We start from the raw sequence: 18,654 nt of genomic DNA on the forward strand, positions 1-18,654 counted from the left end.
CTATGAATTTTTTTCAACTAAAATTCTAAGTTCAGAATTGAATCACACATATTAGGAGCGTTTAATTAAAGTTGAATTTGTAGACATATTAACGTACACAGATCCATTTTCCAGACTCAGATTAGCTTGCCTTTTTGGCAGCTACGACAGAACCAGAAGACACAGAAATGGAGTCATATCTCTGCAAAACGTAAGCCACAAACAAGGAAGCCGTAAGAGTGACGATATCTTTGCCGGCGCACTGTTTGTTCGCCGCAGTGGGCATCCCAGTCTGCGGCCCATTCGACCAATACAAATAGTTCAACAACTCCTTCCCCTTCTCCTGCGTAAACCTCTCCACCACAAAATCCTCAGGATTGTCGAACACCTTTGGGTCCACCATAACCAACGGCTGAAACCCGCACAGGAGCTCTCCTTTCTTGATGTCGTACACCGAGTCGTGAGAACTCAGCTGGAAATCCTTCCTGGCTCGCGCGAACTGACTCGGAACCGGCGGGCTGAGTCGGAGACTTTCGTAGACGAATGATTGGACGAGTTCCATTTCCTTGATTTTCTCGAAACTTAAATTGTCGGGGTTGGTGCCGGCTTTCTCCCGGACTTCGTTTCTCAGCTTTTCTTGGATACCCGCGTTCTTCTCGTCTCCGAGATTGCCCAGGAGGACAGGGAGAAAGATGGAGAACCCTCCGAAGGCGTTGAAGCCGAGAATGAAGAGGAGGTTGTGAACGGCTTCTTTCTCGGTGAGTTGGAACTCGGTCACGCCGCGGCTCAGCACCTCCGACGCCTCTTTCTCCACGAAATCAACCAGTTTCTGGTAATCTCCTTTGACGAGGAAGAAAGGGTAGGAGAAAGAGTGGAGGAAAATCTCTACCAAGGGTTGGAGAACGGGGATATTGACGGTGGGGGCTAGCTGGATAGCCAGCCATTTGTCGAGCATGATGGCGCCGGAGCTGGCGATTTCCGGCGACTTGGATACGTCGGCTCCGAGGAGGGTGAGGGCGAAGAAGCTGAAGAGGAAATTTTGGAGCGGAGATAAGACGCCGGCGGAGCCGGATTTTGCAAGCTCGGCGTCGATGGATCCCCACATCGTGTCTAGCTTGCTTGTAAGCGTCGGAACCCATGTAGCTGAGCTTCGTTTCAAGATGTCTACTGCAAAGTTCTTGACCTGCCATTGCCATTATTGAAGCTTCAAAAATTAGTCTTCATCATTACTACGGTATAGCATATTATATTATTATAAAAATATTTATATCATCATCATTAAAAAAAAAAAGAAAAAAAGTCGTAGTTCCTTTTGTTTTGAGTTAACCAGTGTAAATTAGGTTAGTATAAAATAAAGTAAAAATAAGAATATAATATTCTAGAAGTTAGTATATATGTGACAGTGTGACAAATGTAATATGGATGTTGCTAAAGACTATTCAAACAGGAAAATTAAAATCTTGAAGATAAATGGAGATTTTTTTTTTCTTTTTGATATTTCAGATTTTCTTAATTTGTCTAACTATATTCTAGATTTTGTATTTTTAGTAAAATTTCTATATGTATTATTAAAAAAGAAAAGAAAACAATAAAAGTTGTTATAAACTTTTTGTTTGCATTAGGTGATAGGTAAGTATAAAATAAAGTATAAAAGTAAGAATACATTATTTTAGAAGTTTGTATATATGTGGCAATGTGATCCAGGACCACAACAATTCAAACAGAAGAAAAACATGATGAAAAATGAAGATATTTTTTGTTTAATAATTTAGCTTTCCCGACAATGTTGAAGGTACTATATTCTAGATTCATGAATTCAAAGGAGGTAAACGAGTCAATTTAATTTTGTTTAAATGTCAAACTGTAAAAGATCGAACTTTCACCCTACCACAGGAAACAAGTCTTACGCGAGAGTTAATTTAGTTTTGAGACACACCTTGCGAATTGAAAAATTGAGATATTTAAATTTGTGTCATGAAAAGTCTAAGGCTAATGTTAACACTGAGTGATTTGACTGTTCACTAGAAAGTGACATTTTTGGCTTATTTGCCTGCATTTATATAACAATGGTATCATATCTACTGACTCTTGTCTAATTACAATTACAATAATATAATAATAACTACTTGAAATAATTTGTTTTCCAATCGCTAACCAAAAACATGGTACTTCTGACATAAATACAAAATTCTCTATACTATACAAGACTCCAGACTTAGCTTATTTGAAAAATTATATATGTAACTTAGTATAAAATTAGATAAAATGCTTTTATAGATATATCAGATGATAAAATCTATGTTATTTACTCAAAATCTAGTAGAAAAAAACACGAATTCGAGCGCCGGCAAGTATGGTGTACGGCTGCGATGCTTGTTTTACAGATCTATGATGATACCCGCCGGAAAATTAGATATAAATTAAATCTTGGGAAAAAAAAAAGAGTAAGATCGAGTTTATATATATATATACCTGAGTGTGCTTGGTCTCAGAAGTGTCGAGATAGGCGCAGACCCGCATGTCGCCGGTGAAGCTAACGCTGGGCATGAAGTCTCCGACGAGAACATTGGACTTCTCCACCAGGTCCATATCGAAAAGGTGGGAGAAAGACTTGACGTCGAGGACGGCGATGACGTTGGGGTTAACGCCGAGGAAGAAAGGGAAAGTGGGGGGAACGTTGGTCCTGAAAACCGTGCTCTTGTTCTTCTCAATTCTGCTCTTGAAGAAGGTCTTGGGGCCCTGGAACCAGAAATAGTCCAGCCGGTCTGATAACGGCCCTAACAAAGGCCACCCGTGACTGCCGGGAATTGTACGGACCGGTAGCGATGTTGCCGGCGATGGTGTTGTCGTTAGCGGCGGTGTCGATGGTCCCCGCGGGATGGCGCTCATCATGCTGAATACCATTGCAGATTTTTTATTTTTTTGGACAATAATGCCCTCTAGCTGTCTTCCAAAATGAAGCTAGGCTGGGTTATCAGAAAAATAATTGGGTTGTTTTTATACACAAATGTATATTGGCATTATCTGCAAAAATGTGAATCATGTTCTACAATGCAATTTATGGCCATATTATATCGGAAAATTATACAATGGAGTATGATTTATCTTTTATTGTGAATCCTAATCCAAAATAACAATCAAATTATGTATATGCAGTAAAAATATTATATATCTATAAATCAATCGAAGATACATAATATATTAAGAGTTAATACCATCTGAGGTCCTCCGAGTATAGTGGTTTTGCCACGTTTAGTCCTAAACTTTCAAATTGACCATCTATGGTCCTTCGACTTTCAAATTTAACCATTCGTGGTCCAAGTTAACCACATATGGTCCTTCAAGTTTCGAAATTTAACCAGTCGTGGTCCTCTTGAAAGGACCATGGTTGGTTAAAATTTAATAGTTGAAGGACCATGGATGGTTAACTTGGACCACGAATGGTTAAATTTGAAAGTCGAAGGACCACAGATGGTCACTTTGAAAGTTTAGGACTAAACGTGGCAAAACCACTATACTCGAAGGACCTCAGATGGTATTAACTCATATATTAACTACAGATACATAAATTATTAATTGCATATACATAATATGTTAACGGTTGTAATTGTAATAAATACATAATTTATTAATTGCATGTACATAATATGTTAAACGTAGTAGGTATAAAATTTATTAACTAAAGACATTTCACTGCACATACATAATTTGAATATTCTGTTAGATTAAGATCCACAATGCAAGGTAGACATTATCAATGATATAACAATTGATATTATATCTTGCTCAATTTTATTTTGGTGTTGGTGTTGTGTTGTCCAGCCCAATAAATATATAATGGAGTACTATGTATAAAGTTCAAGTTTGGTAGATTGGGTACTAAAGCCCAATAAATTTATTGGGACAGTTCTAAAACCAATCGTTATACTATGGACCATGTTCCTAAACAAAGTAGTTTCGAATTTTAATTTTGACGTAATTATTTATTGGTTAATTCATGTTATATTTTATTTTTTAAGATAAGGGTCGAATAGATTCTCTAACTATAAATCAAAGTGCAATTAGACCCTCGAACTAAAATAACCTCCAATTAAACCCTTAAACTTATTAAATTTATACAATTAACTTATTTGACCTATGATAGTATGTTACTTCTAGGTCACATGCCACATAAGATGCCACTTAGATTAACATTTTTTTAAAATTATATTTTATAAATATTAAAATAATAATTTTTATTCATAAAAAGTTAAATTAAATTAAATTAAAAAAAAAAAAAAAAAAAAAAAAAAAAAAAAAAAAACATGGCAGCCTAGCCGCCATGGCTTCTTGTCCATGGCAGCTGCTGCCATGGACGAAGAATCCATGGGGCAACTCCACGGAAGCTGCTGCCATGGACAAGAAGCCATGGGGCAACTCCATGGAAGCTGCTGCCATGGCTTCTTGTCCATGGCAGCAACTGCCATGGACAAAGAATCCATGGGGCGCTGCCATGGACAAAGAATCCATGGGCATCTCCATGGCAGCTGCTGCTATGGCTTCTTGTCTCTTGCAGAAGTCCGCCATGGCAGTTTGAAGAAACTTAATGGAGATGATTTTTTTTAAAGGAAATTAATTTTTAAAAACTTTAATTTAATTTTTGTTTATTTTTAAATAGAATTTTACAAGTTATGTAAGCAAAGTTTACAGGTTACCTTTCGGTAACCTATTAAATAAGTTAATTGCACAAATCTAACAAGTTTATGGGTCTAATTGAATGTCTTTTTAGTTTAAGGGTCTAATTGAACATTGATATATAGTTGGAGGGTCTATTTGACCCTTATCCCTTATTTTTTTAATAACTGAAAAGTATGTGTATATGTTCTGTCTTATGCGTTTCTATGTCTCATGTAATGTAATTATGTACCTTGTGCATATAGATTTTGTACCTGAAATAAAGTAAATATACATGTGCTTTTATGTCCCCGCAAATGAGAACAAAGCTGTATTTATAACCGAAATTTTTCTTCGTGTCACGCGGTAATGGACCGTGTGACCAATAGAAGCAGCTTGCAGAAGTTGGTCGGTGTCACGAGCTGCATCACATGGTAACTTATGGCGTGATTCTGACCTTGAATATGTCCAAATCGGAATTTGTAGTCTCTAGAAAAGTTATAGCTCTTTGAATTTCCGTTTCAATGCCACTTGAATCATCTAATTTGGACACTCTTAGGCCAAGATATAATCAAAATACCAAACTGTTGTCGAAGTGCACTTGAAAAGGCATTGTTTTCTTATATTGCACAAATATAACTACAATTAATTCTTATTTATAACTTTAATCAAAATAAGCTATTCTAAGCATATATGATATCAAACGACTCCAATTATAGCCCAAAATTCCTTCCAAATATCCCATAAAATATTGGCCCTGTTTGGTAAAATGACTGTTAGCTGATAGCTGTTTGCTGTTAGCTGATTGTGTTAATTTGAGGGTATAAATAGTTGATAACATTAGCTGATTATAAAAAAATTGTTTGGTAAATTAGCTATTAGCTGATAGCTGTTTGGTATAATTTCTTTTCTCAAAAAGCTAATTGAAAAAGTTGCTTGGAGTAGCTTTTTGTATTTTAACCTTTTGGAGTTGCAAAAAAGCTAATTAACGAAACATTTATATTGATATTTTAACTAAATCAAACAATTAATAGTGGTCAAATAAGTCAAAATTAACCTATAGGCTAATTTTTTACCAAACAGGGCCATTACATCATTGACACTTATCAGCGTGTCATAATATATACCTTAAGAAAAGACAATCATGCATCAACCACAATTATTGCTGCCTGTCGTGAAATATCTGCAGCAAATCCTTACAAAATACTAAAATGCATGCACAAAACATGTAGCATGGCACTACGTGCCGCCTACGTGGAAATGTGGAATGTACTTGCCTGGCCACCGCAACATCCATTATTACCCCCATTATATAATTCTTTGGTTAATTAGCTTTTTGCATCTCTAAAAGACTAAAATTTAAAAAGCTATTCTAAGCAATTTTTTCAATTAACTTTTTGAGAAAAGAAATTATACCAAACAGCTATCAGCTAATAACTAATTTACCAGACATTTTTCTACAATCAGCTAATGTTATCAATTATTTATACTCTCTAATTAACACAATCAGCTAACAACTAACAGCTAACAGCCCATTTACCAAATAGGGCCTATATATGTTTAAACAAAATGGATTTTAGCGGTAGAATGCGTTTATAGTTATCATTTCAAGTGTATATAATTAATATGTTATATCCTTAATTTATTTATAGGCAAATAAACCGTTGATGGTATATACAAAATATGTCAATTACAAACATAATTTTTGGACTATGGTCCATAATACAAAATGGACCCTGTTCCATAACATAACCAAGGGCGGACACAGAAAATCATTTGAGTAGGGATGAAGTTCAAAATAAGTTAGAAATGTAAATGACAAAAGTCAAGTTAGAAATCATCAAGGGGAGGGGGGAAGTCATTTTCCGTTTACAGCAGTGGAGCAGTCAATCACTCGCCGCCGCCACCACCACCACCAACCCACCCACCACGTACCACCCACCACCACCACCACTATCATTGTATATTTTAAATATTTAAAATTAAAAATAATTATGCTCATTTTTCATAAAATGAACGAAACACACCAAGACAATTTTCTGAAGTGCAACCAAACACTGAAAAAGAAATTTTTTTCTGGAAAATGAATCATTTTCCAGAAAAAATTTTCTTGCTTTCCAAACACACCCTTAAAATAAAATAGAAAATCTAAGGGTAAGTACTGCTAGTGAGATTTGGACCTATGTGGTATTTGATATCAAATTTAGAGTTTCAACCAACTAAATTATTTAAATATTTAATAATTTATATATAAATTTAAATTTTATATATAATTTAATGCTACACACACACACACACACACACACACACACACACACACACACACACACACATATATATATATATATATATATATATATATATATATATATATATATATATATATAAGGGGTGGAGTGGAGGCAACTGCACACCAGGCCACTGTTGGAAATTATGAAATTTCCGACCACCTGAAAGTGATCTTATATCAAGTCGAAAGTAAAAAGTGGTCGAAAATAGCAACAAAGATTTTTCCGGATACCAAAAGTGATCGGAACAAGACTTTCGACTTGATTTAATATCATTTTCAGATGGTCGGAAATTCTATAATTTCCAGCAGTGTTTGAGTCTGCTGCTGGGTATAACAATTGATGGAGCTTATATTCAACATCTTAGAGTACTTCAGATAGCTTGAGAAAATTCTTTTGTATTGTGCTTTATTGTAAGTTTCAAGAAATTATTTTATTATTCCTCATAAATTTTTTATTGGGTTAGACACTCTTTATAAATGATGCACATATGAAAAATCTTGCAATTGGGTGGTTTGAGTTTATTATGCAGTGATACTAGATTGTGGTTACAATTTGTAAATGAGTTTCTAAAATTGTGTAAACTATATAGTTATTTTGTATTTTATTTCTTAAATTTGTCATAGTGAATCTGACAAGCAATAATTATATTATGCTGAGTGGTTAAATAATATTGCAATGTGATTTCAACCAAAAAAAATATTGCAATGTGATAAAGATAGAGTGTAATGTCATTTTCTAGAGATGGTAGGTTATGACACGTAATATGTGATAATAAATAATAAGACATTAATCTTAGAAAATACTCTTAGTACGCTACAAGTTAAGCAATTGAAGACTAGTCAATGACAATAACAACTAAGACAAGATATACACATTATCAAGAGAATATATAACGCAAAGTAAAAGAAAAATAACTCAAGCTAGGAAACATTATATTCTAGATGCAATAAATCTATAATATTGGGGAATAACTCATAACAAGGAATTGAAATGATACACATAGTATCCTAGTCTACGAGTCACTCTCATTAATAGATAAACAAAGATTAGAACTAGAAATTGCCAACTCTCGTGATTTATCAATCCTAAGCTCGTCAAGCACACAGAACATCAAAGCCCCCAATATTCTCTATTTTTTATAGTAAAAAAATATGAATTATTTAAAGAGTGTCTTGAAATTTTGACCTAACTCTGATCTCATTATTGTAGCTAAAATACATGCTAATGAATGTGGTCATCGAACATTAACAATATATCATCACAAACTCTTTGTAATCTCAGATAATATAACCTGCTTAGATTAGATTTTTTTTTTTTTTTTTTTTTTTTTGCAATATTCGCAAATAGATCAGAGCGTCACTAATCACAAATCGAGCGTATTTATGGCAATCTAGTCACCTAGTGCTTCTAGCCATTTTTTGAGAATTTTGAGAGGGGTTTATCTACCATTCCCTTTTCTTTTAACGGTAATATAATAGATAAATCTTTAATTTAACGAGCTTCAAAAATACAACTCTATGCATCACAAGAAGTCACAATTTTTGTATCAACTTATTAATTAATTAAATAATTATATATGCATACGCACAAAAAAAAAAAAAAAAAAAGTTTAAAAGACCATGTGACAAGTATTATTAGAACTGCAGAACGTATACAATAAGAAGAAATTAACTCAAAGTAAAGAAAGTTCGATCAATATTTCACACCGTACCAACTTATATAATTTTAATATTTTATAAACACACGATAATACCGGGTGCTCCATATTTTTGTCGACAACAATAAATAACAAGATACACGTAGACAATTCGTACGTTGACATGCAGTTAACATCAAAGTGAAACTACCACATATAAATTAAATGCATTGAATTTTGGGACGATGAAGTTCATCACTTCATTAAGCAGTTTTCAAGCTCTTTCACAAACTTCCCCATTGCAATCGCCGGCAAGCACATCGGAACCAGTATCCCATGGTCGCCTTTGTTATCTTCATATGGTATGTAAAAGGTTATTAAGCCGGGAATACCACCCACACCTCCGTGAGCCGGCCCACCAAAAACCGACTGGCCCCATCCCATATCTATTTCTGGGAATCCAACACGAGTAACATCTGACACAATAAAAGTCCCTTGCAAAGTGAACGTTGGCCGTCCCTTAAGGATCATCAAGTCGGCTACCGATTTAATGTACTCTTCGGTAAAGCTAGATTTTATGTTTGTGACCAACTCGAGTGCGTGAGACAATGGACTTTTGCTCACTTTGCCCGCAGTTGATTTTGCTCCTGGATAAACAAAAGCATTGCCATAGTAGCCATTTGGAACCGGGGGATTTTTTAACCTAGGACGTGCGTTGACTGTGCCAAAGATCCGAACCTCATCGTTGGGGTCGAATTCCATGGCAATGGTACGGCAGCGCCAAAGACAAGCTGTTACCACCTCGAACCTGGAACATTTGAGCAAATGGGGTGGGAGAGAGCTACGTAAGGCCGAAATCTCAGTAGGTCCGAAGAAGAAAGAACGATGGACGAGGTTGTCGAGTGGAATGTTTGCTCCCGTTGAATCTGCCGGTACCTCCTCAAACTCATAATGTGTGCATGTTATGCGGGGAGGGTTACGGGCGTCGAAAAACTCCCGTTGCCATACTGGATAAACCGATGGAGCTTCTGCACCTCTTGCAATTTCGGCTATGGTATTCAAGAAGTGGACTAGTCCACAGGCATCAGACATGGAGTGATTTAGGCGTAAAGCAAAAATGAAACCCCCACACCTTAGACGAGTCACCTACAAAATATTGCGCAATGATGTTTTTTTAGTCACTTTTGATTTGTAGTAACCATATTTTTCAACTAATTTTTAGTAAAGTCATAAACCAATTAAACTGATTGAAATTAAATCAAAAAAATAACAAAAGAAAAATATGAAGAGACAAAAATGTCTTTACTAAAAATAGAAAAAAAAATCATGAGAAAGACTAAAAGTGTCCAAAAATAATAGTCTGCGATGTAAAATAACAAAAACAAATAGTCTGAAACTAAATTTAGAATTGTCATCAAAGACAAGGAACCTCCCACAGAATTAACTCTTAATTAGGTGTAATTCTCTTGACTATCACGACTCCATCCATATCCTTACCCACGATCTACTCCCACAAACCAATTGAGTTGTAGGTATATATATAGTTACCTGTATAAGGAACAAAGGGCAGTTGAGAATTTCAGCAGAACCAGGAACATTATAAAGAAGTTGATCAAAACACGGAAATGGAGGCTTGAGTTCACCTCCAACGGCAAAGTGTTGGAGTGTGGCGTCAGCATCAGCCTCGATGAACATGACGCCCTCACCGGTGCAATCCACCATCAGCTTCCGTCCAGGTCCCTCCCGGAGTCTACCGGCGAAGGGGTAGAAAAAAACAAGTGCTTTAGCTAAAGCTTGACGTATAACCTGCACGGGGTCCTTCCCACTCATGGAAGGTTCATTGCGGTAAAAATGTATAAATGGAACTTGAAACCTCAGACCTTGTTGGTCATCAATGTTGGAAAGGTACTTGATTTCGCGTGGAGTCGGCTCTGCCGGAGCAACAAGCTCAGGCTTTTGCCTTGTCACAGTGAAGGCTAAAGATGGTTGAGAAGCCATAAATGGAGATAAGGTCATCATCACTCTTCAGGTATAAAAGAGTGGCGCGCGTATCCTTAGTTTAGTTCAGTTTAGTACGTGTGGCAGTTAGTATTATATGATTTTGTTGGTATATCAGATGATATTTATAGTAGTGATAAACTGATTGATGAAGGCCGGGTAGACATGACATGGGAGTACATATATTATTTTACATGTGAAAAATATGCATGCGAAAATTGCATATATCTACCAACAAAGATTGAATGGTTGGAGTTCCCAAGTGTACATGGACTAACATGGACCACAATTCATATATAGGAATATCCAAGTTATTATTACACATTTTTAAAATTATCGGAAAATCCAAGTTTGATAATGTATATCCATTTGCATCTCTCGTAATTAAATATATAATAATATAGAGGGAAAGTAACAAATAAGTGAATCTTAAAATTTGGAAAAAATACTCTAATATATTTTGGGCAACCTCAACTAAGTTTATCATGTTGTTGATTCGAGAATCACAACGTTTTAAGTTTGATTATTGTTAAGAGTAGTTGCGTCACAAGACTAGATTTATCCAACGCACACCATTGACAATTACTATACCATGGACCAAGATCCACATTGCAAGGTGGACCCGGGTTCAAAATACACAATTTGCATACTGAAGGTTCACAATTTACATAATAAATGTTCACATGTACAATTTACCTTTTACAAAATTGTGAGCATTCAGTATGTCAATTGTGTTTTTGACCCGAGTCCACAGAATAATTTGTCCACCATTGATTAGTCCATCAGTGAGAGTGGATTTCCCTCCACATCTAAAATTATTAAATTAATTTTTTGTTTTACCAGGGATATCTAATAATTAATATATAATGTATAATTATATTACTATTTATAATACATAATTCAAATTTTGATTTAATTAATATTAGAATTGAATTTATATTTATGAAAATAAACATTCAATTTAATTAGGGCAAAAACTTGTGTGCGACTGTTTCATATGTTCTTCTCTGTGAGATGGATCGGGCCAAGATTAAATGTAATACTTATACTAGCAAATGTAATACTAATTTGGAATAAAGTGTTTATATTACTTATAAGAGAAAACGTAATACTTTTGATGACAACTGTAATACTTTTACATTTTGATATAAAAGTATTATTTTTTCTTATCAAAAGTATTATATTTTCTCTTATTACATTTACATATTGATACAGCTTGACTCAATCTGTCTCAAAAATAAAGATTCCTGAAACCATGTTACACTGTACTGAACCCTGCAATTATATCAGTTGCAAGACACGGAAATCTTGAAGCATCTTCGGAATCCCAGTGAATGGAGCCATCAAAAGTGACATTACATCATAGCTTGGCTGTAACGCTGTACTGAAACCTGCAATTATATCAGTTGCAAGATGAGGTGTTAAAATTTTTCATGATTTTAATTTTTTTTTTTAAATTACCAATTTGTTGCAAGTTTGTAATACTGCTTTTTTTTTTTCTTTTTTTTTTTTGCTTGATGTAAAAGTAACAATTTTATGTAATTGAGACTCACATTGAAAGTGGATTAGAGTTGCGGGAGTGAAAAGAAATAGTAATAGAATTATAAACTTAATAATATGCGAGAAAAACTTACAGAAATAAAGATTGCGCCTAATATAAATACAAATATAAATTATATGTTTTCTGTTACCAAAATAGAAAATATTTCAGAAAATGTTTGACTTCTCTCTCTCTCTCTCTCTCTCTCTCTCTCTCTCTATATATATATATATATATATATATATATATATATATATATATATATATATATATATAGAGGGACGCACTCAGGTGCGAATAAGTGCCCAGGAAGGAAATGCGAACGAATCAGCGCGCGACACGTGTCCAGATCTAATAACTTAAAAAAAATGCAGTGGCATTTTCGTAAATAATTGAACATCGAAGTGCAAGTAAAATCTCTTATAAGTGCACCTATTTTCACCTATTAGTGCATGTAATTTTGCCTTGTTAGCATTCACTTTCCGCAACCATTCATGCACCTAGGTGTGCTTATAACTATATGTGCAACTATTTATAACTATAGGTGCAACTACTTATAACTATATATGCACCTACTTTCACCTATAAGTGCATGTAATTTTGCCTTGTTAACATTCATTGATCTGAGTTCGCGGGTAGTAATACTCCTGAAAACCACTCGCAAACATTCATACACCTAGATGCAACTACTTATACCTATGTGTGCAACTACTTAGAACTATTGGTGCAACTACTTAGAACTATAAGTGCAACTAAGTATTGATGCTCAGTGTAAATTTTTACTTGCACCTATAATACATTTTACATGCACTTGTAATACATTTTACTTGCACCTCGATGTTCAATTATTTACGAAAATGCCACCGCGTTTTTTTTAAAAATCAGTGTTTCTCATCCATTAGATCTGGACACGTGGACGAACAGAATCCATTCCTATTTCGCGCCTGGGCGAGCCGTTCGCACCCGAGTGCAAGTCTATATATATATATATATATATATATATATATATATATATATATCTACTATACTAATAAAAGCCCAAGAGAGTTAGACCTATAATGTGTAGAAAAAATGGCGGTCAAATTTTTTAATCAAATGAATGGCTCAGATTGATTAGATTTAAATTTTTCCTTAAGATTTCCTAATTTATCCTTAATGAATATGATTATCCGTTAACTTTTCCGTTAAATATTATTTTTTCTATTAATTTATGTTAGTTCACCGTTAACTTACTCATTGATTTCAATAAGAAAGGGCTTAGGTTCAAACCTCATTTCAATCAAAGTTGGCATAATTAGTACTCTATTTTACTCATATTAAATTAAATAATAATTTAGTAGCTACAACAAAAAATAATACATATGTATTTCTTTAATTTAGAATTATGTGTCTACAATGTCTTTATTCAAAAAAATTTATTCATTATCGATAAATTAGAAAAATAATTTCATTAGTTATATTGTATTTATTTTTCTCCAATATATAAATTTTTACATTCAAATTCATCGATTGATTATATTCGCTACATTGTCCCTACAATGTCTTTATTAAAAACAAATTATTCAGTATCAATAAATTAATTAAGAGAAATAATTTTATAAGTTATATTGTCTTTATATTTATCCAATGTAAAAATTCTTTACATTCAAATTCATCAATTGATTATATATTCGCTACATTGTCTATTATCTTTTTTTGTCCACTATTTTTAATTAAATATCAAAGTTATAATACAAATAATGTTATATATTTATTTACCAAGTATTTTATTAGTACCATGAAAAAATTAAAAATATATATATAATTAATAAAGTCAATCAAATTAACTACTTGAGGGATTTGTTGCCAATCATATTAGCGAATTTGACCAACGAATTATATCAACGGTTGGTAAAAACATATTTGAAAAAATTAGCTGTTTAGATTAACAAATTTAAATAAACAAATTAGACATTAAATTACTTATGTTGAACTTCTTATATATAATCTTGATATACTTTCAAATATTTATTTAATTATAAACATTGGGTAGAAAAAATGATCGTCAAATTATTAAATCAAATGAATAGTTCAGATTTTAATTTTTACTTGAGATTTCCTAATTTATCATTAATTATATTATTATCCGATCCGTTAATTTTTTCATTAAGTACCTTTAATTCACCGTTAGTCAACTTCTAATATTAAAGTCTAATATAGAATTATAACTACAACATTAATCTAATTCTAATATTAAAGTCTTAATATAACTCTAACCACAAATCCTACCGCCGGAATCTCCTCAAACAATATTAGTATATATTTAATATTTTATGCTTTAATTTTTATTTGTCATCCCTTATGTCCCGTATTTGGTTTCAACCATACCATACAATTATTTTATTGACAATTATAATCAATCTTGACTATATTATCTTGCATTTGTAAACTTAGAATTGCCTATTTAAATACGCAAATTTAACATTCAATTATCTACGCATGAAAAATTCCAATATAATCTTGCCTTGATATACTTTAAAGTACTTATTTAAAAATATATATATTGGGCATTATCCCAATCGCGCAATGCGCGTAAAAAACTAGTATATATATAAAGGGGTTAGGGGAGGGGGGTGAATGGGGGCAGCTGCCCCCATTGTCCTCATTGTATGTAGATCCGCCAATGAGCATTGATGTTGGTCCCTAGCAAGCAAAAAGTTTAGGGGGAGTTGAATAGACTTTTTAACAATTTAAAATCCTTTTTGAGTTAGAGTTTGAATTCATCAAAGCTAGGAAACTAAGTTTTCTTACCGGCGAAGTCTTTAAGCTTGCCAAATAAATTATGTAGCTAAGTTTGATGATTTGAAGTGTAAGTGTGTGTAAGTATGGGATTAGTTGCATAGTAGAGTAATGAAAATGAGAGCAAGTCAGATTTTTATAGTGGTTTCAAATATATAATTTTAATTTTTTACTTCGATCCGTTCTTCTCCTTAAATCGAATGAAGTTTCCTTTGTGTTTTGCACAATTGCATACTATATAAAGTGGCACGAATCCTCAACTTCTACTGGTTGACAATTCTTGAGATATGGGTCAATCACCAATGCAGAATTAGTCAAGAGTCACACACCAAGTGGTCTTGCTAGGTTGATCTCCCAACTTCCTTTGAGTGAGAGAGGTTGAGTTTTACTGCATCTCACTGAGGACATTGTCAATCCTACAAGCCACAAATTCCAAAAGATTTTCATGAGGAAGAAGTGGTATAAATTTAGCCCAAAGTCAATAATGAGTTTTACAAGCAATCCCCTGAAGAAGACGAACCTATTGAAGACTGGGATTTCGTGGCATGAACCCTCACTGGTGGAAGAACACACATTAGCCGAACATTGATGTTTTACTTGCAGTTGATCTCAGTTCCAAATATGCTATTCTTCATCGAATTTCATTATCAAGTTTGCTGCCTGCCTGGCCTGCTGCAGCTTGGTGAAAGTTTAAATCTACTTGAGTACTTGTTGGTTTTAGTAGATTTTATTTGATGGTGTGTTAATCATAAACAATTGCCCTTTTGGAAAGGATCTTATCGATCCTTTTTTATTTCCTCTTACTGCATTATGAATTGAATGTCGTAAGACAATTTGTTTTTATTTGATGGTGTGCATAAACAACTGTCATATATATGTAAAGCATCATATACTTTATTTCTCTCAATGAAGAGTATTACTGAATCTTAAGTTCTTAACACTTGATCTGCTAATAATTTGTCACTCAGTAACCAACCGAGCTATTCATGCAGACTCATTCATAAAGCAGCCCTGATGAAAGTATTTGCTAGCTCATTCACAAATTTGTCCATTGCGACGGCCGGCAAGCAAATAGGAATCAAAGTGCCATTTTCGCCTTTCTTATTTTCATATGGCACGTGAAAGGTAATCACACCTGGAACATCACCGGCACCTCCATGAGCCACCCCGCCAAAAACTGCTTTGCCCCAACCGTAATCCACATCAGGTATTTTAGAACGGGTACGTGAGATCCGACATAATAAAACTTCCGGCAACATGGAAGGGCGGTCGGCCCTTAAGAACCATCAAGTCCATCACGGATTGCATGTACTCTTCGCTAAAGCAACGTTTGATGCTTGTGACCAACTCAACCGCGTAACCCAATGGGTTTTTCCTCAATTTTCCGGCTGTCGTTTTGGCGCCGGGATAAGCAAACGCATTGCCGGTGTACCCACTTGGCACCGGGGAATCTTTGAACCTAAAACGTGCATTGATGAGTAAAAGCATGCGCACTTCCTCGTCCGGGTGGAATCCAAGGGCAATGGTGCGGCACCGCCACATGAGGGCTGTTAGAATCTCAACTGTCGAGCATTTGCGCAAATGGGGAGGGAGAGAACTACGTAGCGCGGAAATCTCTGTAGGTCCGAAGAAGAAAGAACGATGGACGAGGTTGTCGAGTGGAATGTTTGTTACCATTGAGTCTGCTGCTGGCTCCTCCTCGTACTCGTAATGTGTGCATGTTATGCGGGGAGGGTTGCGGGCACTGAAAAATTCCCTTTGCCATACTGGTTGAACCGCTGGAGCTTCTGCACCTCTTGCAATTTCGGCTATGGTATTCAGGAAATGGACTAGTCCAGATCCGTCGGCCATCGTATGATTCATGCGTAACGCCAAAATGAAACCTCCACACCTTAGCCGAGTCACCTGAAAATCATCATCGACACATCCAAATTAGTATACGCGTAATTAATTAAACTGACCCACAAAATGTAAATTTCTTTAGTCAACCCCCAAGGATATTATTACATTGGATGTAACTCTTACACTCACAGTAATTTTGCTGGTTATATTCGGTGTCCTAACTTAAAAATCAATTGGGTTGCTCATGTAAGGTCCACCATATTAGATGTACCTGACCTTCCACAAGCGCAATTTTCCACAATTTACCACCCAAAACTAACTCGATCAATCTTGGGTTGTTTTCTATCATCTACCACCCAAAAACTAATTGAGTTGCTTGCGCTAGGCCCATCATATTATACGGAATTCTTATATTGTAACGGTCAGGACTTAATATGTTTAGCTATAATTTACCACCCACAAACCAATTGAGTTATAGGTATATATATAATTACCTGTATAAGGAACAAAGGACAGTTGAGAATTTCAGCAGAACCAGGAACATTGTAAAGAAGTTGATCAAAACACGGAAATGGAGGCTTGACTTCACCTCCAATGGCAAAGTGTTGGAGTGTGGCATCAGCATCAGCCTCAATGAACATGACGCCCTCACCGGTGCAATCCACCATCAGCTTCCTTCCAGGTCCTTCCCGGAGTCTACCGGCGAAGGGGTAGAAAAAAACAAGTGCTTTAGCTAAAGCCTGACGTATAACCTGCACCGGGTCCTTCCCACTCATGGAAGGTTCATTGCGGTAAAAATGTATAACTGGAATTTGAAACCTCAGACCTTGTTGGTCATCAATGTCGGAAAGGTACTTGATTTCTCGTGGAGTCGGATCCGCTGGAGCAACAAGCTCTGGGTTTTGCCTTGTCACGGTGAAGGCAATAGATGGTTGAGAAGCCATAAATGGAGATAAGGCCATGATCAGGTATAAAAGAGTGATGCGTGTATTCTTAGTTTTAGTTCAGTACGGTGTTGCAGAGTGGCAATTAGTATTATATGATTTAGTTGGTATATGCAGATGATATTTATAGTAGTGATAAACTGATTAATCATTAATGAAGGGTGGTTGCACATAAAGTCGTGTGAAAATATATAACATTTTCTTCTTATATTATTATTATAACATTAGGATAAGTTATAATAATATTTAGTATTTTAATATCTGGTGCAACATTAATAACCTAATAGCTAGACTATCATTATTATTAGAAATCTGATTAGGGTTATATAATGTCACTAGTCATCTCACTGTTCACAATACATACCGCATACACCATCTAGAGAGAACTGAGTAGGAGTGAAAAAAATACTCGTGTTATCTCTGCAACAGTCCAGATCGTTCAACTATTATTGACTCAAGAATTATGGATGGAGGTTAGTACCATTCTGTGTTAGATAGCATGTGATATATATTTTATTCTAACAAAATAGGCATGCCGCGCTCGTTGCATCTGAAAATTGCAAAAATCTACCAAGAAAGGAATGAATGGTTGGAGTTCCGTAGTGTATATTGGCCACAATTCAAATGTTTTGCTGGTTTTATCAGCTGTGTCCACGTACCCATGCAACATTATTGACCTGTATCTTTCTGTTTCAACCAAATATGATATATGCAATTCTCACGGAATAAACTCCTGCAATGTGGAGTGATTCAATTAAGGTTCCGTCCCATGGATCCTTATTCGTGAGGTGAGTTGAGTTGAGCCGAATCAATATGTAAATGTTATACTTATATGTGTAAATGTCATATTTATATGCTCAAATGTAAGACTAATTAGAAATAAAATTTATAAGGGAAAATGTAATACTTTTGCATTTTGTTGTAAAAGTATTCTATTTTTTATTAAAAAAGTATTACATTTTCCCTAATAAGTAATGTTGGCAAGCGCCCCTC

The 18,654-nt window shown here is 34.8% G+C and overlaps 2 protein-coding genes and 1 pseudogene across 3 annotated transcripts; all 3 read right to left on the bottom strand.

The window, feature by feature from the left end:
* Positions 1 to 51: 51 nt before the first annotated feature.
* Positions 52 to 2,955, bottom strand: LOC109187854 (fatty acid hydroperoxide lyase, chloroplastic). Its single transcript, XM_019338213.1, has 2 exons — positions 2,452 to 2,955; positions 52 to 1,162 (listed from the first exon to the last, which is right to left on the bottom strand). The coding sequence occupies exons 1-2, from the start codon at positions 2,881 to 2,883 to the stop codon at positions 122 to 124; spliced, it is 1,473 nt and encodes a 490-aa protein (XP_019193758.1). The 5' UTR covers positions 2,884 to 2,955; the 3' UTR covers positions 52 to 121.
* Positions 2,956 to 8,631: 5,676 nt separating this feature from the next.
* Positions 8,632 to 17,744, bottom strand: LOC109187227 (benzyl alcohol O-benzoyltransferase-like). 2 transcript variants are annotated; one of them, XM_019337372.1, is made up of 3 exons: positions 17,693 to 17,744; positions 10,108 to 10,569; positions 8,632 to 9,705 (listed from the first exon to the last, which is right to left on the bottom strand). In XM_019337372.1, the coding sequence occupies exons 2-3, from the start codon at positions 10,555 to 10,557 to the stop codon at positions 8,815 to 8,817; spliced, it is 1,341 nt and encodes a 446-aa protein (XP_019192917.1). In that variant the 5' UTR covers positions 10,558 to 10,569; positions 17,693 to 17,744; the 3' UTR covers positions 8,632 to 8,814. The 2 variants fall into 2 exon arrangements, with proteins under 2 accessions (XP_019192917.1, XP_019192916.1); XM_019337371.1 differs by lacking the exon at positions 17,693 to 17,744 and having other exon boundaries at positions 10,108 to 10,658.
* On the bottom strand, positions 15,748 to 17,694 carry LOC109187226 (annotated as a pseudogene).
* Positions 17,745 to 18,654: the final 910 nt, after the last annotated feature.

The sequence above is a fragment of the Ipomoea nil genome, unplaced genomic scaffold, assembly GCF_001879475.1.
Source record: "Ipomoea nil cultivar Tokyo-kokei standard unplaced genomic scaffold, Asagao_1.1 scaffold1421, whole genome shotgun sequence".
NCBI lineage: Eukaryota > Viridiplantae > Streptophyta > Magnoliopsida > Solanales > Convolvulaceae > Ipomoea > Ipomoea nil.

What these genes read in the sequence shown, in the direction of transcription:
- LOC109187227 (XM_019337371.1), bottom strand. Translation starts at nt 10,578, where the DNA reads ATGATGACCTTATCTCCATTTATGGCTTCTCAACCATCTTTAGCCTTC. An exon ending in GCCCTTTGTTCCTTATACAG is followed by an intron (nt 9,706 to 10,107) that starts GTAACTATATAT and finishes AATATTTTGTAG; the next exon opens with GTGACTCGTCTAAGGTGTGG.
- LOC109187854 (XM_019338213.1), bottom strand. Translation starts at nt 2,883, where the DNA reads ATGGTATTCAGCATGATGAGCGCCATCCCGCGGGGACCATCGACACCG. An exon ending in CTGAGACCAAGCACACTCAG is followed by an intron (nt 1,163 to 2,451) that starts GTATATATATAT and finishes TGGCAATGGCAG; the next exon opens with GTCAAGAACTTTGCAGTAGA.